Below are 25,108 nucleotides of genomic sequence, written 5' to 3' on the forward strand. Positions count from 1 at the left end.
GCAACTACGTTCACTTGAGCCCACTCCTTTTAACAGGCTTAGCACACCTGACTCAGCGCACCTTAGCACACCTGGGTCACAATCCAGTGTTCCTTGTCTGCTGAAGAAAGGCTTAATAGGCTATGAGAGGTTGCAAAACTCTTGGACATCAGTGTGTTTCTCCCTGCAGAAGTATGGATTTTAGAATTTCTTGGGTCATGCCCAGGCAGACAACTACACACGGCAATTTATTTGCACGTAGACCTTGTTCCCCTTACAAAAGCGGCTTCCCTGGATTGTGGCTCATTCAAAGCATTGAACAAAGGAGTGGAATTACTGTATTTTTTAAAATGCCCTTACGGTGTCACTGTCACAAGGCTGGAACTGGAAGGACTGCGGTTTATGAAATACGGAGTTCTCTTGCAAGAACAGCTGAAAATTGTAATCTCGCACTACCTGAAAGAGACAATGAATACATTTACAGGCATTTAATCCCTGATATTAAAGAGAGAATGTGTAAGACAGAAAAACTGAAGAAACTGTAACACTGCAATAGTTAAGCCAACACCAGAAGTACTGCAAGGTGCGGTACAACATTTAAAACGAAATCAACGAAGATACTGTAACAGAATCATTTAAAATACCAAAAAAAATCAATGAATACTTACTGGATTTTTTTAAAAAAACATTTTGTAAAGGCCTGCCTAAACAAAAGAAGTTTTCACAGGACATATGCACAAAGGGAGACATGGTTCCTGCTCAACCTCTAGTGGTAGGGGGTTCAAAAGAGCTGGGGCTGCCACACTGAAAGCTTGGCCCTGAGTGAAGACCAGCTGAACCTTGGGGGGGGCCACAAGGGAAAACGCAAGACGTGCCTGATCACAGGATCTCAGCCTTTCAAGTTGGAGCTTTTGGAACCAGGCCATCCTTAAGGTACTCTGGGTCCAGTTGTTTGGAGCTTTTTTAATCAATGTAAATGCCTCAAACCTGGCCCAGCAGCAAACTGGCAATTTGCAATTGTAATGTATACAGGGTTTGTAGATGCCCGATGGCTGGAATGCATATTGATCTTAAACAGGAACGTTATTCAGAAAACTTAAGAACGCATATATGATCCCAGAATCCAATGCAGCCACCTGCTCAATAGTGTACGCCACCTTTATCAGGGTGTATTTTAATTCTTAAAACTCTACAAATTGGGTTGGAGTTGTAAGTGTCTGTTATTTATATCTATATTTTTAGAAACCGCAGAACATTAAGAGTGAAATGTGGTATCAGAAAGTCAAAAGGCTTATGAAGAGACTAGAGAAGCCGGATTAAACCATCATGAGCTTGGGATATCCTAACATTTCACAGACAGCAAGGGTGGATTAACCATATCAGTATCAAATGCAGTGCAGATAAAGTTTTATGTGGGTTCCTCCAGTTGGCCTGGGTGGCCTGTACAACTACAGTCCTGTGCAGAGGTGATTGGACAGAGCAGGTGATGCATAATGGATAAATCCATTTGATGGATTGAAACTGCCAGCAAAGGGAGACTATATAAACATACCCTAGGAAAAACCAATGCTGCAAAATATTACTCAAGCAGCATTGTAACTGCACTGTAAACAGTTACAGAACTTGTAACTGCTTTCAAACTATACTTGGAGAATTCCAGGCCAACTTTGATAACAGTGCAGAGCTCCAAATCAAAGGGATAATGCTATTGTTGTAAGACAGGGACGGCCAACTCCTAAGAGACTGCGATCTACTCACAGAATAAAAAAATGGCAGTGATCTACCCCATTTTTGGGGGGTTCAGGTCAAAGCTCTTGAGGTTTTTTTTAGGGAGGAAAGTCCCCTTTTTTAAGGGTTCAGGGCAAAGTTGTTGACTTTTTTAAGGGAGGAAAGTCCCTTTTTTAAGGGGTTCAGGTCAAAGTTGGGCCGGATTTTACCACCGCTAACGAAAGGGAGCCAGCAATTGACTGCAATCCACCAAAACCTCGCGGGGAGCTACCAGTAGATTGCAATCGACCTGTTGGACATCCCTGTTGTAAGAAATGGAGTAGGGGGTGGCGGTGTCAGGTTTTTGCTCCGAATTATTCCCAGGTATATGAAACTGCCTTATATAGATTCAAGTCACTGTGCCAGCCAGCCAGCGCTTCATCTGGTTGGCAGCAGTTATCCTGTGTTGCAGGAAGACATGTCTCTCAGCTCTGCCACCATAGATCTTTAACTGACACCACGGACAGAACCTCAGACTTCCTGCATTTAAAGCTCACTATCAAGCGCTAAATCATTACCTTACCAAGCACTGGCCATCTCCATAATGCGGGCCTCTCCGTCCCCGCCACCCTTTTCATGGTGGCTAGTATTAACACTGTGGTGGTGCAGTACAGTGGTGCCTCGCAAGATGAAATTAATTCATTCTGCGAGTTTTTTCGTCTTGCGAATTTTTCGTCTTGCGAAGCACGGTCAAGTCGCAACTGCACCTCTTCAAGTGGTTTTAAGAAAAAGGAAACAAACTTGCTTATTTAACTTATTTAAAGACAATTATGAGAAATGTTGGACAGAAGTTAAGAAAGATTTAGAAATATGGTCAAATTTGAGACTTTCCTTGTTAGGCCGAATTGCTGTTATTAAGATGAATGTTTTGCCGAGAATGTTGTTTTTGTTTCAAACATTGCAGATTTTGGATAAAATGGATTGTTTCAAGAGGTGGCAAAAAGACATATCTAGATTTGTCTGGCAGGGCAAAAAGCCCAGAATAAAATTTAAGATACTAACTGATGCAAAAGAAAGAGGGGGGTTTGCCCTGCCGGACTTAAAGCTGTATTATGAATCAGCGGCTTTTTGCTGGCTGAAAAACTGGCTGCTTCTTGAAAACACAGACATTTTGGATTTGGAAGGGTTCAATAACAGATTTGGCTGGCATGCATATATATGGTATGACAAGGTTAAAACCCACCAAGGTTTCAAAAACCATATTGTTAGGAAAGCACTATACAATGTTTGGATTCGGTACAAAGATTTGTTGGAAAACAAAACCCCTAGGTGGTTGTCACCAATGGAAGCTAAGGAAGTGAAAAAACTTAATATGGAATCCAAATGGCCAAAATATTGGGAAATTATAGAACATGAGGAGGGAAAAGTGAAATTGCAGAGTTATGAGAAATTGAAGTCCAAAGTAAGAGACTGGCTTCATTATTACCAGATAAATGAAGTTTTCAAACTTGACAGGAAAATTGGCTTCCAGGTGGAGAGGTCAAAATTAGAAACAGAGCTATTGGAACCCAATACTAAGAATTTGTCAAGAATGTATAACTTGCTGTTGAAATGGAATACACAGGATGAGACGGTTAAATCAGCTATGATTAAATGGGCACAAGACATTGGTCATGACACCACTGTATTCTACTTCCCTGGCTATGACCTCTTCAGGCTCCTCCCTTTTTTGGGGGGGGGGAGTCACAGGTCCCACCCTGTCACAGCTATTTTGGCACACAGACAAAAAAACTAGTTTACTGAAAAACTTACCCGACTGGAAGTTTCCAAAAGAAACTGGAATGTGCTTTGTACAGCTTGGCATACTTCTAATTCAGTCCTGCTGAATGCCATTAAATAATCCTTAAGGTGATCACATACATTCCCATCAAGAGCCTGCATTAAAACAGAAGCAAAAAAATTACTATTCATGCTCATCTGGTGGAGTGAATATCCGCTATCTAAATAAAATGCATTTATTCACCTTCATGCTTGGTCATCTTGGGCTCATAAGCATCCCGAAACAGAACTGAAATTGCTATCTATTCCCACTAGCTGGCACTAAAGAGTATTCCAAAAGCCAACAGGGGCTAATAAAAACACTTTTTTGCATTTTCACAAAGGAGATGTACCTATAACATATATTGAGGCCTGAATAATATATTTAGCTTAGAAAGGCTGCATTTCATCCACAGAAGTGATTGTCTCTGCAAAAAACACACAATTCCTAATCGATTAACCATGTTGCTTTCTTAACAAATGCTTTTACTTGAAAGAGTAATAATATTTAAGGGTACTCTAATTGCTAATAAATTGTAGTTGACTAGTCACAGAAAGTAATAGGTAAGGGACCCCTGGACAGTTAAGTCCAGTCAAAGGTGACTATGGGGTTGCGGTGCTCATTTTGCTTTCAGGCCGAGGGAGCCGGCGTTTGTCCACAGACAGCTTTCTGGGTCATGTGGCCAGCAGGACTAAACCGCTTATGGTGCAATGGGACACCGTGATGGAAACCAGAGCGCACGGAAACACCATTTACCTTCCCCCCACAACGGTACCTATTTATTTGCACTGGTGTGCATTTGAAATGCTAGGTTGGCAGGAGCTGGGACAGAGCAATGGGAGCTCACCCTGTCATGGGGATTCAAACCACCGACCTTCTGAAAAAGAAAACCCCTTAATCACGTGGCCTTAGAAATTGGATTTTTGACCAGGATGCCAACCAAGACAGCAACCATCATTGCCACCTGTTCCTCTAACTTGGTACCCCCAAATTAAGACCAAGCACTCAAGGTTCCATTACCTTCAGACTCTGACCTTCCCATAACTATGCAGGGCCTTTGTAGAACTAAGATTTCTTGGCATATTTAGAGGGGAGATATCGGGAAATTCCCCATATTGATCGCAAATGTATATATGGATACAATCAGGTAGAGGTCATCACATGCTATCTGCACCAATTGTTAACTGGCTTCCAGCTTTAATCCACACAGGAAGTGACAGTTGAACTCCTAGCAGAGAAACATCTATATATTACACACCTGGTAGCCAAATTTGCGCCGGCAGCCAAGAAGCTCCGTTCCAGCTATGTGAATGCACTCCAGTTTTAAAATCTAATGTTGTAAATTTCCTTTTTATGTTGTAAACTGCTACAGGTTACACTGTATGATTTTAGAGGAAAGTTTTCCCTTTTATTCTCTGTCGTCCATTGTAAAGGCCTTTGGCTACATACAATAAAATTGACTCTCTCACTTAGTCCTATGCCCATTGCGATAGCTTCTGCCACTTTGCAGAGAATTACCGGAGGTTGTCAAAGTGAAAATGTATGCAGTGCTATTGCTAGATATGCAAGAGAATTATCCGTAGCTAGCATGTTTGCAGCTTTCTCATTTCACCTACTGCATTTAAAGATGTTGGTATCTCTCAAGTTCGGTGTAAAGTGGTTGTCAACACATCCCTGGATCATGCGAGAAGTTAATTAAACAGGAGAACATTCATGCTGACATTCAGCATATATGAACTGAACTACTGCTTTAATTGTAACCAGCTGAGATAAAGCAGGGACTCAAACAATTTTTTAATTCACAGCAAGCAAGAGATATGAAGCAAGTATACAGCCATGGTAAGGAGCGCCTTAGGAGCAAAATAAACTTACTTGCTAAGTGCAAATCCTAGAAGTGCTCAGAAAGGAAAAAGCTAACAATGTGTGAATAGGCATAATGTAATATATATCACACTTCCATCAGGGTTGTAATGGCTGATTTTGACTGGCCACAAAAACATTCATATTATATAACAAAAGGCAGAGGGCTGAAGGAAGTCCTGTATACCTGAAAGAGCGTCTCCACCCCCATCATCCAGCCCTGAGGTCCAGCTCCGAGGGCCTTCTGGCAGTTCCCTCCCTGCGAGAAGTGAGGCTACAGGGAACCAGGCAGAGGGCCTTCTCAGTAGTGGCGTCTGCCCTGTGGAACGCCCTCTCAGCAGATGTCAAGGCAATAAACAACTATTTTACTTTTAAAAGACAACTGAAGGTAGCCGTGTTTAGGGAAGTTTTTAATGTCTGATGCTGTATTGTTTTTAATATTTGGTGGAAGCCGCCCAGAGTGGCTGGGGAAACCCAGCCAGATGTGCGGGGTATATAATAATAATAATAATAATAATAATAATAATAATAATAATATTGATGGTCATTATGAGGGCTGCAACAGAGAGTGGGTTGGAGGCGCATTGTATGTGCACTGCATGAACCTCTGGGGATGCAGCACCTGTGTGCATCTAAGTAACTGGGCACCCCCACAAAGAGGCTTCTCTGCATACATGCCAGGATGCGTTGAGGCTATGGGAGTTCACATCACCATGATGGCATCTCAAACACACTTTCCCCTTTGGAATGATTGGCGGACAGTGGCAGCAGAGGTTGGATGGCCGTCTGTCACAGAAGCTTCAGTTGAGATTCCTGCATTGCAAAGGGTTGGACTAGATGACTCTCAAGGTCCCTTCCAACCCTATGATTCTATTATTTATATAGGGGGGAAAAGTGCATGCTTAGAGACGTAATAGAATCAGAGACCTGCAATAGACAGAAGCTTCTAGGGCAGTGGAAGAGATTATTGCAAGGCATAGCCCACTGACTATGTCATTTAAAAGTATCTAGTTTAGCTTATATGCCTGTTGTCTTTGTCCATGGAGTTTTCTTGGCATGGATACTGGAGTGGCTTGCTGGTGCCTGCTCCAGGTGGATCATGTTTGGTCAAAACTCTCCACTATGACCTGTCCATCTTGGGTGGCCCCGCACGGCATAGCTCATAGCTTCTCTGAGTTATTCAAGCCCCTTCGCCACAGCAAGGGAGTGATCCATGAAGGAGAGTCCCATGGACTTGAGAGTCCCATGGACTGCAAGTAGATCAAACCGATCCATTCTGAAGGAAATCAGCCCTGAGTGCTCACTGGAAGGACAGATCCTGAAGCTGTGTCTCCAAGACTTTGGCCACCTCATGAGAAGAGAAGACTCCCTGGAAAAGACCCTGATGTTGGGAAAGATGGAGGGCACAAGGAGAAGGGGACGACAGAGGATGAGATGGTTGGACAGTGTTCTCGAAGCGACGAACATGAGTTTGACCAAACTGCGGGAAGCAGTGGAAAACAGGAGTGCCTGGCGCGCTCTGGTCCATGGGCTCACAAAGAGTCAGACACGACTAAACGACAACAAGTTTAGCTTATGTCAGGAACAATTTCTTGTACAAATGACTGAAGAAGTAAACATTAGCAAAGCAAATGTATTTGCTAACTTAGTTGGATTCCCCACCTCCCACCCCAGTACGTGAACACTACTTGCTTTTAAAACAACTGCTGCTCTACTGACTCATTTAGAGGAAGGCTAAGAGTTTAAGGAAGATAAGAGCTTCATCAAGTGGTATAATATTAACCGCATCAACTACCTGCTTCCTAAATCTGAGACAGAACCAATCAGTGGTTTGGGGTTTCAAAAATCCATAGGACTTTCAGGAAGTGAAACCAACAGCTTCAAGAGAAATGGCAGGTGTTTCTTTTTTTAACGGCAGGCTGAAATTCCTGTGGGACTTGTACTGTTTTATCATGACTTCAAATGCTGTTTTAATGTGTTTTCTAGCTTTTCCTCCTTGACACAGGAAAAGTTCCTGCTCAAATCTTCAACAGCTGCAGAAGAACAACTATGCACAGGATAGCAGTTCTGTTATAAAGTCTTAGAATCACAGGGACACCTAGAATTCATACTGCCCTGTGCATGATTCTGCTTCCAGTGCCAAGGGAAGAACTACCTTCTTCTCCCAATGGACAAAGTGGCATCACATGGTCAAATGTTCTATCTATATATTTAATCAAACATATTCCTTTTAAGAGCATGCAAGCTTTCAAGTTACAGAAGCACTCTGGATTAAGAGAAAAATAATGTTCTCTAATTGTTAACTGGCAAACTTACACCAGAAGAACGCTCACTAAAAAGGCATCTGTCTTGTATCTTTTACTCTCTAGGACCTATTGCTTCATATATGTATTTTCATACCTGCACTGGTGTAAAATGATTCAACATCCTACAAAAAATGGTACCACACAAGCCTTTATTGGGCTGACTCTCCTTGGCGATGAGCCTCAGCACTCAGCATGCACAATTTTGCGCTAGGGTTTTAGAAGCCCCTGGTTCTGCCTACTTCTCTCATTCTGTCCCTACAACCGCTTTTTGTCCAAATTATACTTGGGCAGGGACACAACATGAGGTGACTACAGCACCATGTGTTGCTGTAGTGGTGCGACACCAGCCTAAGACTGGCCTGGCAAACTACACATTGAGCAAACCGCTCAAATAACGAGAAGGAAAAGATTTATAATCCTGAAAAACACAGTCTTGATCTTATTACCATGTCAACGGAACTGTTACTGCTTAGGACAATTTTTGCATTTAATGGAATTTCCAGTTTAACAGTTTCTGGACATTAATAATGAACTTAACATACCTTAACTCTGCTGAGATCAGCAGCAACACTCTGACTAGCAGAAAATATGAGGGGTGGCCAACATTTTCTTTTTTTAGGAAGGATGAACAGGAAAAGCTCATTGCTAGTAGCTGCATTCCACAGCAATTCGGTCTCTTAGCAAAAGTGTATTTGTTACATATTTTAGACGCTTCTCCCTGCAGCAAACCAAAAGCCTCACACATCACTTACTAGGGATCTACTCTTCTCCCCACCTCCCCCAAGTTGTTTTTTGGCAGAAAACACAAGCAGTTCAGCCTAATGGTAGATATTTGTTATGGAAAGTTTGAGCCTGGACCGTCAATTTCTGGGCAACTGAAAAGAGTGCCTTATAATGGAAAGATTAGAGCACTCTGAACTGGCATGTTTGTGGCCCAAACTAAAACAAATACTTGCTTCACCTTTTAGAGATATTTCAACCTCAAGTGTCTTCAAACAATCAAGACCTTTAAAAAGTGTGCATCTAGTCACAGACTGCACCATAGGTGGGATTCTTTTGGAGACCATACTATTTCCTCTCAAGCATTTTAAGGTATTATTTCGAAAGTTTAGAGTTTTAGGGAAACACAGTTGCAAGGGACTCCAGCAATCATTTAGTTCATAAGACGGGCTATCCCATACCTAAAGCACTCTAAAGGTAAAGGGACCCCTGACCATTAGGTCCAGTCGCAGACGACTCTGGGGTTGTGGCGCTCATCTCGCTTTATTGGCCGAGGGAGCCGGCATACAGCTTCCGGGTCACGTAGCCAGCATGACAAAGCCGCTTCTGGCGAACCAGAGCAGCACACAGAAACGCCGTTTACCTTCCCGCCGGAGCGGTACCTATTTATCTACTTGCACTTTTTTTGCATGTTTTTGAACTGCTAGGTTGGCAGGAGCAGGGACCGAGCAACGGGAGCTCACCCTGTCGTGGGGATTCGAACTGCCGACCTTCTGATCGGCAAGCCCTAGGCTCTGTGGTTTAACCCACAGCGCCACCCACATCCTTAAAGCACTCTAGCAAGCTCCTATCTAGCTCTATCATTTCAGAATAAGAGACCTTTGTGTGGGTGACATGCACACCATCAGAGAAATTGCTGCAATCATGCATACCTCTGAATAGTGTCATAAAAGGATCTTAAGACAAAGATTTATAATACAATTAAAAAAACAACAGAAAATTACAGTAGATCATGAGATAGCATGGAAAACGTTTTCCTTAAGTGTCGCCTGGTGGCAAAGCTAGCATTTGAGGGTTAACACAGAAGGGGCTTGGTGAATCTCTACTGGAAGAGCAGTCCACAAGACGGGCTAACCACACGGAAGGATCAGTTTCATGCTGATGTCAAATGAGCTTCACCCACTGCGGACAAAACAGTGATGCTCCTACAGGTGATTTCAGTAATAGAGCTGTTCTGGGTTCTGGTGGTGCCTAAGGCAACCCAGACCTACGTTGCTCAAGGCTTTGTAAATGAATACAAGGACACTGAAGCTGGCTTGACAGTAGATTGACAGGAAGTACAGATGTGTGAACAACTGAAAATCTAGGAACAGTAAAAAGCAATAGGTGTTCTTTTCTGAAATTTCCTCTGCTTGGTAAAATGTTAAGCGACAAAAAGGCACCCAAGATGGTCTTTTTTAACCGATTTATAGGTATAGATAAATAGCAATACAATTTTCAGTCTCTTTTGTTCCATCCACCCCCCCCCTCTCTCTCTCTCGCACTTCCTTCAGCCTTGAAGAGCTATCCTGTCTCTTGACCAAGCCATTTCCCTTCTCTCTAAATCCACTAGGGAGAATCTGTTTCACTCAGATGTTTTACACCGTGTCCAGTACTGATCAGAGTCTGCAATGCTAGCAAAGTTGTATTACTGGATATTTCTCACCTTTCAAAACATGTTTCTAGCCCTATCTTTAATCCTGATAGCTGCTCTGTCTTTCACTGGAGAACAGTTCCGGAATATCATTCTGATCTGGACTCTTTTAACTTACAAACTAACATTAGGGGCAGATCAATGAGGAGGCAAAATGGGGTGTTTGCTCCAGGCTTCTATACAAGCAAGCAGTCAAGCCAAGGACAGTCTCTCCCCTAATTGTTTCAGAAAGATCCTGGAGACCAAATACAATATTTTGCCTCTTAGGAGAAAAGAGATATACAAAAGATGGGTAGGGATGTGGTAGCAATAGTGGTGAGGACACGTTATAAAAGGCTAAGGTTACCTTTGGATCCCCAAAGTCTAGAAATGACCTGTTTGACAAATCACATGGGTCTTTTTGAAAGGCATGCCACAAGACTGATGCAATCACCCGGTTATCAGCAATCCGCTCTCATATCCAGGGCAGGGTGTTTCACACGGGCTTCCTTCAACATTCAGGAACGCAAAGAACAACAAAACTGCCTTTGTGAAATCAATGCCAAAACTGTTGCGAGAAATAACCATGAACTCCTACCGGCTGGGCTGAATTTTAAACAGATAAGATAGACAGATAGATAGATGCAGGGCACTGTAGAAGTAGTGAATAAATTCTGAAATCTGCACATTGGGGAGAAATGAAAGAATATGTTATGCCACCAAGCTGTGACTGAGTAAGGGAACAGGGGCTGTCACAGTAGAGGCTAAACAGAAGAAATGGAAAAGATGACACGTGTGTGTGTGTGTGTGTGTTTTAAACACCCCTTTGGGAAAGAGGAAATACATCTTCCATTGAAGATTTATAGTGAATCTATTTTATTTATTTTTAAATAATTTGTTTTATGTATCACCAAATCCCAGGGGCTTGTGAAAAGGACTGCAGTATGTATTACACAGTTTAAAAACCTGAGCTGACAAGACAAATGAGTTCAGGGCACGCTCCTCTGCCCCTCCTTTCCTTGATTTAACCCTCCCTCTAAATAAAGCAATTAAAATTAGAAAATTAATTACTGTATGTTAGTGAGATGCAAGCAAGGCATGTGGGGATTTCCAGGTTATTATCTTTCTTTCTTTTTACTGTATGTCACATATACAGCTATCTCCCTGTTGCACAAAAATCCAATGAGAAATGAGCTGCTGGCTCTCCAGGAACAAGTTCCTTCCCTTCAGGAGAAGCTCGCTAACCCAGAAAAGATGAGAAGCAGAGAGATTGCTGGATGAGGCCTTTAACAGGAGGGGAGTGAGGAACTGGGGCTTGTCTCACACACAGCCAGCACTAAAACCACACACAGACTAAGCCCACAACAAAAATAAAACTATTTGGTTAATGCTTTCTTTTGGACTGTATGGATGTCCCAAGGGAATGAAGTACTATGAACTTGCTCATCGTCTTTTGATTTAGAGACAGAGGAAGATTTGAACAGTACGGAGAGGAAAGAGGAAACATCTGATTGGGGAAACACCGCCACAACTTCAAGAGTTCACAGTATGTAAAAATGCAAAGAATTCCTTGAGACAGCTTCCCTCTTATTCTTTGGCCACCAGAAGCCAACACACCACCATTTTTCTTTTTAGATATTATGGAAGTTTAACTCTACAGTGCTTTAACTTTGCAGCCTCCTTCCACCTTGGCACATCTCAAAGGAGCTGGTTCCAACATTCTGCAGTCAGATCTTGTTCACCTTTCATCTAGTACCAAACAGAACCCAGCTCTCCAAAGCACTGCTCGTCTTACTAAAGGTTAAGGCATGATTCTGGAAGCACACACAGATGGGACTGGCTGATGTCAGTTCTCATTTTCTTGAGTGCAGGGCTTTGGAAAAGGCAAAAAGGTCCTTTGTGACACTGTATTTTAAGGGAGGCAGGGTTCTAGAACAAGGAGGAGGACACTGAACTTTCAGCACATGTTGGGCTGCACCAAAAAGTACACATGAAGATGCCCTTTCTTTCTCCCCTGTTTTGCAAATGCATCCACACCTAAACTCACCTCCCTTCTTACTCACCCTCAAGGCTGGCTACCTAAACATATGAATTCAATTCCACCCTTGTCAAAGAAACGAAACACCCAAAGCACACAAAAAGTAACCACTATAACTAGGAAACATTGAAGCCTGCATTTTTCCATCGCTTGATGAAGCTGCTCAAAGTCATTCCAGATTAAAAGGCCCATGTGCCCCAAAAGCAGCTCTAACAAGCCTCTGTGGGGAAAGAACTTGCCAGCTGGGGTACCAAGATGGCCTCTTCCTGTTACAACATCTGGGCACATACAGTATATTCAAGGAGCCCTGAATTCCAGTATCTAGAAACTACAGTCATACCTCGGGTTACAGACGCATCGGGTTGCATGATTTCGGGTTGCGCACTGTGCCAAACCTGGAAGTACTTCCGGGTTTCAGCGCTTGCGCATGCGGAGCACTAAATCGCGACCCGCGTGTGCGCAGATGCGGCGCTGCAGGTTGCGAACGCTGCGGATTGTGAACGTGCTTCCCACATGGATCACGTTCGCAACCCGAGCGTCCGTTGTATTGTGGAGCAAACACCCCAAAGGAACCTGCCTGACTAAGCTGAGACTACCTCACAGTCTGTCTGTAAGCCGCCCTCTGTCTAGAATGCACAGAGAACCTGGAGCTTAAGGTTCCCGCTCCCCCCTGGGGGGCCAACATTGCACATCACCCCTAAAACGCCACAAATAAAAGCAGAGAGATAAATCAATAGGGAGCGGAAGGAAGACAGGGGATTTTGCAAGGTGCCAAACAGAAAGGGAGAGGAATAAATCGGGCAACCTCTCTAAGATACAGTGGTACTTCTGGATGCGAACGGGATCCGTTCTGGAGCCCCGTTCGCATCCTGAAGCGAACGTAACCCGCGTCTGCGGGTCACGATTTGCCGCTTCCGCGAGTGACATCATTTTGACCGTCTGCGCATGCGCGAGCGACGAAACCCGGAAGTAACGCGCTCTGTTACTTCCCGGTCGCCGCGGAGCGCAACCCAAAAATACTCATCCCGAAGCTACTTCAACCCGAGGTATGACTGTATCTCAAAAGGTCTGGGCTATCCTTCTCGTTTTTTAAAAAAATCAAAACAAGATAAATAGTACATACTTTGGGGAGGGGGGCTATAAGACTATGTAGAAAATCTGACTTGTGACACTACCTGTTAAGTTCACAATAATGGTTCCCCACCCCCCAGATTTGATGGTAATTTCATCAATCAAAGTCTCTAAACAGCTCCATGTTATGCAGACCACCGCAGTTTCTTTTTGTCACTTTCTTCAACACAAGCGTTGGGTTGTAACCAGTTCTGTGTGAGCCAAGCCCTCCTAAGACAACAGGACTTTCCTCTCCCCTGCTGCCTCCCACCCGTCACCCCAAATCTGCTCCAGAGGGTTCCCCCATCTGGAGAGGGTAAGCCCCGCTGTGCAAGTAGATTTATGAGACCTACAGCATAATTCACCAAAACAACTGTAAATCCGGGATTTTATGCACAGCTAAGTATAAAGACTCACATTTAGTGCACATATAATTATGTATTTTTCTAACTTTCAATCAAAAAAATTTTTCAAAAAAGACTCACGTGAGATACTATTTCTAGCATGTTTCAAAACCTTGTGGAGACAGTTCTTCTGCACAGGGCCTGCTTTAACATATTCTTGGGTGGGTGTGGGGAGAAATACTTAAGCAAACATTTTCCAGGAAAATATAATTAATAAGCTTATTTGCTTTGGACACCTGCCATATGCAAAGCCTTTTCTATGATATCTCTCAAGTCGATACACTGCAACACACATACACAGTTTCTGCTGGGAGTTCAGAAGTAGTGCTGGTATTTTATGCCTGTGCTAAACAAAATTTACTGTTTTTATTTTTTTTAAGGTTTAGATAGAAGGCAGTTCTCTCCCTACTGCAACCCAAATTGGGTTATCCAAGTAAAACACGAGCTAAAAATACTAGCTGAGCCCCATTCCACACTGATTATGACAGCGCTTTCTTTACCAGTGAAAACTGCAGGAGTGTTAGGGCAGCTGTTATAGAAGCACTTGACTTTTATTGTTTATTTAAAATAAATAAAATAAAATAAAATAAAAAAGGTATCTGAAGAAGTGTGCATGCACACGAAAGCTCATACCAATAACTAACTTAGTTGGTCTCTAAGGTGCTACTGGAAGGAATTTTATTTTATTTTATTTTGTTCTGTTTCGACTATGGCAGACCAACATGGCTACCTACCTGTAACTATTGTTTATTTGTTTATTGGGACCTTGCTCTTCTTTCAAGGATTCCAGGGCAATGCACACAGTCCTCCGATTGACAACAACCCTGTGCAGTAGGTTAGGCTGAGATATATATGGAGTATTATGGATAAGCCAAGACCTGAAGCCTGGTCTCCCTGGCTGAAGTCCAACACTCTCTAGTCACATCACACCATCACTTTTAATGTATTTATTAATCACAGCTATATGCAGCCCCATAACCAGAACTCTCTAGGCAGTTCTCTGACCACTATCGGAGCCGCGAAGTCCTCTGCCTGGAACAGTTGCGGAAATAAAAGACTACCCTGGATTCATGAGAGACATGCATCTGAAGGATACTGTGATTGTGTATTCTAGGGTCTCATTTGTAGCTCACTGTAATGAGAAAGGGGGCATTCCACACACACACACACACACACACACACACACACAGGAACACACAATGATGTCACAGGATCCATTTTCCTTCCAAGAGGTGAGCAGCAGATTTTACGCACACAAAATCTTCACCTTCTCAGAATACAGAAGCACAAGGTCCTTACAGTCTGGACCAATAAGTAAGGTAAAGGTAAAGGTAAAGGTAAAGGGACCCCTGACAGTTAAGTCCAGTTGTGAACGACTCTGGGGTTGCGCTGCTCATCTCGCTTTACTGGCCGAGGGAGCCAGCATTTGTCCACAGACGGCTTCCAGGTCATGGCCAGCATGACTAAGACGCTTCTGGCGAACCAGAGCAGCTCACGGAAACACCGTTTACCTTCCCGCCGGAGCGGTACCTATTTATCTACTTGCACTTTTTGGCGTGCTTTTGAACTGCTAGGTGGGCAGGAGGAGGGACCGAGCAACGGGAGCTCACCCCGTCGCGGGGATTTGAACCGCCAACCTTCTGATTGGCAAGCCCTAGGCTCAGTGGTTTAGACCATAGCGCCACCCGTGTCCCTGGACCAGTAAGTACTGTACATCAAATGGAGAAACAACGCCCAGTTGACATCCAAGGGAGAATAATTCCGTAGGGGTTAGAGGCTGGGTCCAACAAGAGGCAGCTGTCATTGTCTTGACACAGCTGCAACGTCCCCTCAGATTCTGCTTTAACCTTTAGCAGCAATCAAGGACACATTTCCAAGATTTCCAGTGCAACTGTGAAAACTGAGATGTTCAGGACATTGCACAAGACAATAGATCCCACAGCCTAGGCCTGAGTGCAACAATGCAGATTCTTATACCACCCCAGGAATGAAGCCTGTACTGCATTTAACCTCCCCCAACAGTTTCGGAAAATGATAAAGAATGGAATAGCAAGCTTTCAAGGAAAATCACAACCCATCTGTACAATGGCAAGGTCACAGCAATGGCAGATGCATCAACAGAAGCATCTCCTCAGAAAACCTCAAGTCAGCAGCAATTAACGTGTACAATCTCTGAACTGGATCCGTTCCAGCAAAACAAGTCAGGCATCAAACAAGCACACTGTCAAACAGATCAGTGGGCAGCTGCCCCTCCGATAGGAAAGAACCACAGCACAAATTCCTGCACTTGGAAAAAATAATCTGACAAAGAGGTAGAACGCGCAAAATCACAGTTGCGGTACAAGAGAAACACAGAGGTTAGAATCAAATAATTCTAATTAAATGGTGCAAAATGCAAAACCATCTTGAAATAATGTCAGGGATTTTCGTTTAGCAAAAATGCCGCTTACGGCACTTTGGGGCTGCACATGGAGGAATTAAGTAGCAGGGGCCGCAGAGGGCTAAACATTCTGCTTCTTCTCCCTTCTCCTCCCCCAGTGCTGGTCCTTCAGTCAAAATTAGCAGCCCTCCCATGGATCCTTTTGTAACAAAGGAAAAACATGCTGTGCCACATCTGTTTTGTTCCCAAGTTTCCCAAGTTTGGGACAGTACAAGGTGTTCTTGATTGCACACTGGAGATTGCACAAATCTGAAATGGACGCAACGTCCTGAAAGAGGGGAGAGTCCGGACCCCGTTGTCTTCAAGGTCTGAGTGGACGCAAGAGCAACCCTGGGAGCTTTTGGCAAAGATTATCTCCCAAGAACTGAAGTGACCAGTTAAAGCAAGATACAAGGTTAAGGGTTCCTAGAGATCTTTCTGATCACTAAGAATTTCTGCGGCAGCCCCCGCCTGCTACCACAGACACCACGTTGCTATGATGTAACGTGGGTCTCAACATTTCCCTCCCCTTCTCTGATGGCTAGTTTTGTACATCTTCATCAGTTTCCATGCCTGTTGCTTCCTTCTTTGCCCTCCTGGCTCATATGAACAAATGATGCTGCCGTAGACCAGTGCAGACCACCTACTCTTGCTGGCTATAGCTCCTTCAGGTGGAGACTTCGCCTATATTCTTTTAATCAAGAGATGTCACAAACTACACCTGGGTTCTTCTGCATACAAAGCATTCATTGATCTCCCAGCCTCATTTAGATATATAGTGGTACCTCGGTTTACATACGCTTCAGGTTACAGACTCCGCTAACCCAGAAATAGTGCTTCAGGTTAAGAACTTTGCTTCAGGATGAGAACAGAAATCGTGCTTCGGTGGCGCGGTGGCAGCGGGAGGCCCCATTAGCTAAAGTGGTGCTTCAGGTTAAGAACAGTTTCAGGTTAAGAACAGACCTCCAGAACGAATTAAGTACTTAACCCAAGGTACCACTGTATAGTGGTACCTTGGTTTGAGAACAGCTTAGTTTATGAACAACTTGGATTAAGAACGCGGCAAACTCGGACGTAGGTGTTTTGGTTTGTGAACTTTGCCTTGGAAGCAGAACATGTTCCGCTCCTGTTGAGTGTGTTCCATTTGTAAATTGTGTCTCCCACTGCTATGGGAAAGCACGCCTTGGTTTAAGAACGCTTTGGTTTCAGAACGGACTTCCGGAACGGATTAAGTTCGTAAACCAAGGTACCATTGTATTGGAGAAAGTTTTTGGTATTTTTTTTTTAAATTTAGCTGAATTTCTGCATTCTAGGTGTAAGGGTGGGGCATTTCTGCATAAAGTACAAACAACATTACTGTCAAGGTTCAGGATCACACCACCTCAAAGACCACCTCTCCCCATATGAACCGACCTAGACCTGGCAATCATCACCTGAGACCTTTCTTCATGTGCCCCCTACACAAGAGGTCTGGAGAGTGGCAACACAAGAACAGGCCTTTTCTGCAGTGGCTCCTTGTTTGTGGAATGCTTTCGCCCTGAAAGATCGCCTGGCACCTTTATTATAGACCCTTTAGGCACTAGACCAGGGGTAGGCAACCTAAGGCCCGGGGGCCGGATGCGGCCCAATCGCCTTCTCAATCCGGCCCGCGGACGGTCCGGGAATCAGCGTGTTTTTACATGAGTAGAATGTGTCCGTTTATTTAAAATGCATCTCTGGGTTATTTGTGGGGCATAGGAATTCGTTCGTTTTTTTCTTCAAAACATAGTCCGGCCCACCATATGGTCTGAGGGACGGTGGACTGGCAGCTGACCTAGATGAAAGGTTGCTGACCTAGATGAAAGTATTCCTCTTCCCTCACGCCTTTGGCTAATTAAACAATCTATAGCCTTTTAAACAGTGTGTGTGGGAGGGTTATTTGTTTGTTTGTTGTTGTGTATTTTTGTGTTTTTATACTGTAAACTGCCCTGTGATCCTTGAAGGAAAGGAAGCATAGAAATTTAATAAATAAATAAATGTCTACTCCCAAAGAAATTCTCTGAAGACACAAATATTGCCACAGGTCATATGATGCTAGACAAATTGCTCATTGGAAATCAGATATGCTCAAGTATTTGGTGCCAAGGTTATAACATTATTTGTATGAAACTTAAGAAGACAAGCACAGGCTAGAATAAAAACAACAACACGTCAGCTTAGCTATGATTTAAGGATATTGCAAATCAAAGTGCCTTGAAAGCTCATCCTGGGCTTCAAATTACTAATCCGACCAGATCACTGGATTTTCTTCTTTTTTGGTCCAGCACATTTGTATTCCAAATATGTATGACAGAACTAAAATTACATCATGCTCTGCTGTGCCAAAGTGGGCTGTGTGTGTGTGTGTGAGAGAGAGAAAACGTAAATAATTTAAGAAATTAAGAGGCATGGAGGGTCTCCAGGAAAAGTGACATTAAATTGATTTTTGGATCATCCTCCCAGACTGTATTAATAATTAAAACGGCATTTTGAAAAGCACACTGCACAGTTGTCTGTCTGGGGATTTAAGAGTGCCCATCTCAGTTCTCATATTTCACCCTCAAGACAAAGTCCAAGCAACGGCTCCTGCACAGGCACCACCAAAATGCACACAGGGGCTCACAATAAGGTCTGTGCGCAGAAGAGTAGTCATTAGTGACGCCGCTGAGATTTGAGCTTCTGGGGTAGCACGGAAGGCAGGCAGCAGGCTTTGTCCTAAACCCAGTATAACGCCTGGTTCACAAATGCAGAAGCTCAATAGTGATGAGGGGGCAAAAGTCTCCAAAATCTTCTAAGGCTATAATGGCCCAGATGGCAAAAACCATATAATTGTAGAGTTGGAAGTGATGATGATGATAATAATAATAATAATAATAATAATAATAATAATAATAATAATAATGTATTTATACCCCACCCATCTGGCTGGGTTTCCCCAGCCACTCTGGGCAGCTTGCAACAAAATATTAAAATACAATAATCAATTAAACATTAAAAGCTTCCCTAAACAGGGCTGCCTTCAGATGTCTTCTAAAAGTCTGGTACAGTGGTACCTTGGGTTAAGTACTTAATTCGTTCCGGAGGTCCGTTCTTAACCTGAAACTGTTCTTAACCTGAAGCACCACTTTAGCTAATGGGGCCTCCTGCTGCTGCCGCGCCGCCGGAGCACGATTTCTGTTCTCATCCTGAAGCAAAGTTCTTAACCTGAAGCACTATTTCTGGGTTAGCGGAGTCTGTAACCTGAAGCGTATGTAACCCGAGGTACCACTGTAGTTGTTTTTCTCTTTGATATCTTGTGGGAGGGCATTCCATAGGGCGGGTGCCACTACCAAGAAGGCCCTCTGCCTGGTTCCCTGTAACCTGGCTTCTCGCAGGGAGGGAACTGTCAGAAGGCCCTCGGAGCTGCACCTTAGTGTCTGGGCTGAACGATGGGGGTGGAGACGCTCCTTCAGGTCTACTGGACTGAGGCCGTTTAGGGCTTTAAAGGACACCACCCACCACGCACTGGCAATGCAGGAAACTTTCTGTCCCACGTGGGGCTCAAACCCATGGCCCTGAGATTAAGAGTCTCATGCTCTACCAACTGTGCTATCCCAGTTTATGTGCTGCTGGGAAAAAACTGCAGAATAATAGGAATAATAAAAATAATAAAATTTTATTTATATTCCGCCCTCCCCAGCCAAAGCCGGGCTCAGAGCGGCTAACAACAATAAAAGTAACACAGAAGGATTGTGGATGCTGGGAAGGCCCCTCTCTGGCTCCGTTCAAATGCAGTCTGGACCTAAGTGACCAAGTCCAGCTATTCATCGAACCTTTTCGGTGTCAGGTTTTGCAGTCCGATGATCCATCTAGCCTCCAGCTCCAAAAGGCGGCTATTGTTCTCTACTAGCGGTAGAGAAACCAAAAGCGGAATACATTCATTTAGCCCTGCAAGTTGCAGATTTTTCTTGCAATGTTGTTGCTTCTCTATCGCCAGATGAACTGCTATTTAGTTAACAGCAGACTGGTCAGGGACAAACTTTGTTCTCCAAACTAAAGCCCTACCAGCCAAATACATTACGAAGATCCTGCAAAACGTTTCTCATTCTGATCTATCATTGTTCCATAAATAAGCCATAGGTAAAGGTAAAGGGACCCCTGACCATTAGGTCCAGTCGTGACCAACTCTGGGGTTGCAGCGCTCATCTTGCTTTATTGGCCGAGGGAGCCGGCGTACAGCTTCCGGGTCATGTGGCCAGCATGACTAAGCCACTTCTGGCGAACCAGAGCAGCGCATGGAAACGCCGTTTACCTTCCCGCCGGAGCGGTACCTATTTATCTACTTGCACTTTGACGTGCTTTCAAACTGCTAGGTTGGCAGGAGCAGGGACCGAGCAATGGGAGCTCACCCCGTCACGGGGATTCGAACCACTGACCTTCTGATCGGCAAGTCCTAGGCTCTGTGGTTTAACCCACAGTGCCACCTGCATCCCTCTAATATGCCATACATTGCTTCAAAGCCTGCTATTACAACTGCACAGGGTTTTTTTGGCCAGGGGTGGGGATGGTAATAGATGCTGCAGACTGTGGAGAATCTCCAGACTGTTTACAAAAGATCAGTTCAAATCTACCACCAGACAGCTGATGACTGGGGACAGGGTAGAAAAAGCTCAGTCATTTAACACCATTTTACGGACATACATTAAAAACCAGACTGAGATTTTTAAAAATGCTGTTTGTGTGCGTTCAAAAGGTTTGTGCATGCCCAGTGGAGCGCCCTCTCTTGGTGGGGCGTTCATGCCATTCAGACCACAGCGCCTTTGGGACATCACTGAAAACTCAAAAGCATGGTAAAGGGGTAACCACAAGTCCAATGGCTCTCTGTGCAAGCAGAACTAATTCCCTAGTTCTTTAGATCCAGGCTGCAGAATACTCAATGTGCACCAATTCAACATTCAGCGATGCATCACGTTCCACACTGGCTCAATTCAGACGTTAACACCAAACACACATGCACTAACCTTAGGTTTAGGACCCAAATCACAGTTTGAGTTTTCAAATGCACACTATCCAAAAGTGACTTGGAGGGGTCTACCCGCTTTCACCGACTATCTTCTCAGCACCAACAATGGCCTGTAAAATCCAACTATGATTTCCAGTGCTGGTTTACGGCCGACCATAAACCAAACTATCAAGTCAAACATCATACTCTGACTTCAGTAACACATACAGGCACGGTCTGATATATGAACAGACCCATTTTCTCTACTCATAATCTAGGGGGTTTGTAACTTGACAGTGTTTAGCCATAGTTACAGCTTTATTTGGCTGGTATTACACAGTAAGGAAGCATAGAATTATTTTTGAATCTTCCAAAATCTTAAGACACAGCATGAACTTAAGCGCAAAGCAATAACGCTCTTATATTATTCCAACACTGTATCATATAACAGAATCTATAACACAGAGGGGGAAATATAAATTATTTGACTAAATTTTATCTGCCATTACCTTCATAATATTTACTAAGTCTGTCTGATAGTAGCGATCTTGGTGTGCATTCGCGGCTGCTAAAGTGAGAAGGTAGTCATTCCTCGCGTGAGTAGCTTTGGAATTACACTCAGACCGTCGTGCTTTTAACTATATCAATAAAACAAAATTAGTTGGTAAGCAAATGATGAGCAATGATTAAGACATGAAAGTTTAACATCGTGAAGCAATAAGAGGATGAAGTTTAACAGCCCAGTATATCTTTCCAATGGTACCTGCTGCAATTCTTTATGGACTAGAATAGGTATCTAATTAGATACACAATTTTGAAATAAAATAAGCAGGGTACAAATATATAATACAACTTGTCATTTATGCGCTAAGTATTGAGGGCTCGAAACGCTTTGTGTATGTTCTCTTACCAACAAACCCACAGAGCAGATCATTATCCCCACAATATAAACGAAAGGCTAAGTTTGTGACATAGTGGGTTATTTAATGTCACCGGTGGAGATTTTAACTTCATTGGGGACAACGATGCATCACACTACCCCTAAATGGCTCTAGTAAGGAACATAAATAATATATTTTATGAAGGTTGAATAAGTACTGCATAACAACAAGAAGAATTGCCTGCCACTCCTATAATCTGAGATGGAATCTGAGTCTTTGCCCTTTTGCCTTCTGCAAATTGTGCATTACAGAATGTTCTCAGTGCAAAAAAAACATTGTCCTGCCATAAGCAGACTAACTGGGCTGGCAAAGTAGCTACAGGAGACACTTTGCCGTACACAATGAGGTAAGCAAAACAAGACCATATTAAATATAATCAGGTAAACAGGCTAACTAGCCAAAGCCAAGAGCTCTGCTAAAACCCTGCTTGCTAAACCCAGCAGGTGGGAAGGGTTTGGCACTGGGCGGTATTTCCTCCTCTGGGGAGAGGTCAGAGTTGCACTTGTGGCAGAGACGGAAAAAGTTCTTGCAGATTATAGACAGCTATAGCTTGATGCCGAGGAGAAATGCTTAAGAACTTCAAACTCCTGGGTTGTTCTGAATGGATTCTAATGTACTGTTACACCTGCGACTGGAAAACAAACCTGCCCTGGTCACAGTTTGGCCAGTTTCATGAGGCTCTGCTTTATGGATTTATGCTTTATATCCCTAGAATTATATTGTGCAACACTCACCTTTACACTTGCTTTCTGTAAGCTTATCCTTGACTGAAAAAGACTAAGTTTAGACCTGTGAACGAAAGTAAGACAATCAATCAGCAGATGTCTAGAACAGGCATTACATTTAGAAAGCAGCTCATTTGAAGATGCTTATCTTCCCCAATATGGATGTAACATAGACACAGCACTGGAGAAAATGGAGACAACTCTTTCCTAGCGACTGGATTCGATTCTAAAGGTGACCAGCAGAGTGCCTGTTTACAGGCTTGAATTACATCACTAATATTCAAGCAGGATGCATTACATAAAGCTATTTTAAACACATTTAGACGCAGGAACTGTAGACATGTCGTTACATACTTGGCCTCAATATCGGCCTTTTCACGGACAGTGTGAGCCATCTGCTCTGTTTCGAAGTACTTCTTCTTGCCCTTAGCTAAATCTTTGACCGTCTCTTGCAATTCGGCCTGGATTCTGGTCAGCTGGTCCACACACTGAACAAAAAAGAACACACAAAAGAAGAAAAACTATTATTGCTATCATCATCAAAGTAGAACAGTCGCTACTACTGTATCCCTAATTCAAAAAAACCCCAACAACCTTCCATTCTAAACATATTGACACAGAGTATTCATATTCTGTACATGCTGCTGCAAGCTGACATTGGCTACTATGGGAACATTGCAGACTGTAACCGCAGCTAGTGCAAACTTATACTTGGGAAGATGACGCAGGCAAAAAGGTTTAACAGATGCTCAGCACAGAGCAAGTGATTGTGCTGCCAAAATATTACTCCATGTGAGCGTGGCCATAGGATGCTGTAATGGCCACTGGGATAAATGGTTTTTTAAAGAGCACTGAAGAGAAGGTGGTCTACTGATCACCGCCAGCTATAATAGCCAGAAATACGATTTTCAGGGACCGCACACAGGGGGGGGATGAGTTTCTCCATCAAACATTATTTGAGATCATCCCTGAAGCACCAGGTAGGGCACCGTCTGTGGAGATGGGCCATTGGTTTACCTTGGATTCCTGCGTATGTGTGATTAGGTTACCTTGCCTCTCAGTAAGTTCACCTCAAAGAATGGCTCTTACTCCAGAACATAAATCTTCCCAAGGCAAGTTCTCATATAAGAGTTGTTTTTGTGACGTGCTGATTTTTGAGTGTTACAGATGCTACATGGCATGCGATGTTGTGTGTTACGGACAGCAGCTCTCCCTGCATAACACACACACACACACACACACACACACACACACACAAATGTGCGCTTAAGTCACGTTTAGAACTCCAAGAGAGGCATTCAGCTACCATTTGCAGTCTCTCCAGATCTATGACAATGGTCTCCAAATTTTCATTGATCTTTCTTGGAAAAATTACAACACCAATTTGCAGAATGCAAGCGAAGCAACGAATAGATGCCATTTCTTGTGACCTCACCGTTGCGGATACAGGGAACAAGCACAATAATTAATTTCGGACCTGCTATTTATATGAGAATGCCTTTTGATAAATCGGAAGAGGAGGAGGGCCTAGGAGAGCTATCTACCAGCTTCGGCTGATGTGCCAGTAACAGTCTTTGCCAAACCAGGGTGGCAATATTAACCTTGAGATTGACTATTGCAATGTGCTCTCTGGGGAGTTTTGCTTCAGGGTAGTCCAGAAACTGCAGGGAATGCAGAACTCAGCGGATAGGTTACAACATGGCGCAGCCTACCAGAAGCCTGTCCGCATACAACCACAGTGCCTGCCAGTATATCACCAGGCCAAGGTGCTAATTAGCTAGAGGCCTGCTTATCTAATGGAGCACCTTGTCCTGTACCCTTGAGATCTACACATCAAACCCTCCTGGTTGTTCTGGCACCTGCATCTGAACATCCCGAGGCCTCCTTGATACTCAGCTTTTGGCATTCCTTCCCCCCTGAAGTATGACAAGCGCCCATCTCAGCTGTGTTTTGACATCTGTTACAGACCTATCTTTCTGTTTTTAGATTTCTCTATTGCGCTCGTTTCTCTACTGTGATGTTCCCTGTTGTTGTTTTAATATACACTGTTTTAAGACATTCCGTAAACCATCCTGGAATTTGATAATTAAGGGCAGCATGTAAATATTTTAAACCAACCAGCATAAAGAAAGGAGTGGGGAGGGTGAGCCGGGATACAAAAACCTTTGGTTAAGGCAACTCATACTTCTATATCGATGCGCACAGTGCTTAAAACGGACCTGTCCAACACATGTAAATTAAGTGCTGCATTCTTTAAGAAGTACACCCAAGATTTAGGACTAAAAAGTCCTGACAATAACGGATTGGCATAACAAGCTACAAGAATTTGCAGAAATGGCGCCGTTGACAAATAGCCTGAGAGGCAATTCAAAACAAAAATTTATGGGAAAGTGGGATAGATATATGTTC

At 43.5% G+C, this 25,108-nt stretch overlaps 1 protein-coding gene and 1 long non-coding RNA gene across 8 annotated transcripts in view; one reads left to right on the top strand and one right to left on the bottom strand.

Annotated features, from left to right (window-relative positions):
• Window positions 1–25,108, bottom strand: part of FCHSD2 (FCH and double SH3 domains 2) — a 141,023-nt gene that overhangs the window by 48,483 nt on the left and 67,432 nt on the right. For all 7 annotated transcript variants that reach the window (XM_083609745.1, XM_083609744.1, XM_083609748.1 and 4 more), the window contains exons 6-10: window positions 23,054–23,187; window positions 22,709–22,763; window positions 21,543–21,671; window positions 3,499–3,621; window positions 340–435 (exon numbers count right to left, since the gene is read on the bottom strand). In XM_083609745.1, coding sequence (XP_083465871.1) covers window positions 340–435; window positions 3,499–3,621; window positions 21,543–21,671; window positions 22,709–22,763; window positions 23,054–23,187 — 537 coding nt within the window. The remainder of the gene's footprint in view (window positions 1–339; window positions 436–3,498; window positions 3,622–21,542; window positions 21,672–22,708; window positions 22,764–23,053; window positions 23,188–25,108) is intronic.
• Window positions 3,459–23,117, top strand: LOC310761012. Its single transcript, XR_014547183.1, has 4 exons — window positions 3,459–4,154; window positions 4,569–5,546; window positions 16,814–17,167; window positions 19,299–23,117. It is a non-coding gene; the product is annotated as an uncharacterized lncRNA (long non-coding RNA).

Source organism: Podarcis filfolensis, assembly GCF_964270895.1.
Source record: "Podarcis filfolensis genome assembly, chromosome: 4".
Classification (NCBI taxonomy): domain Eukaryota; kingdom Metazoa; phylum Chordata; class Lepidosauria; order Squamata; family Lacertidae; genus Podarcis; species Podarcis filfolensis.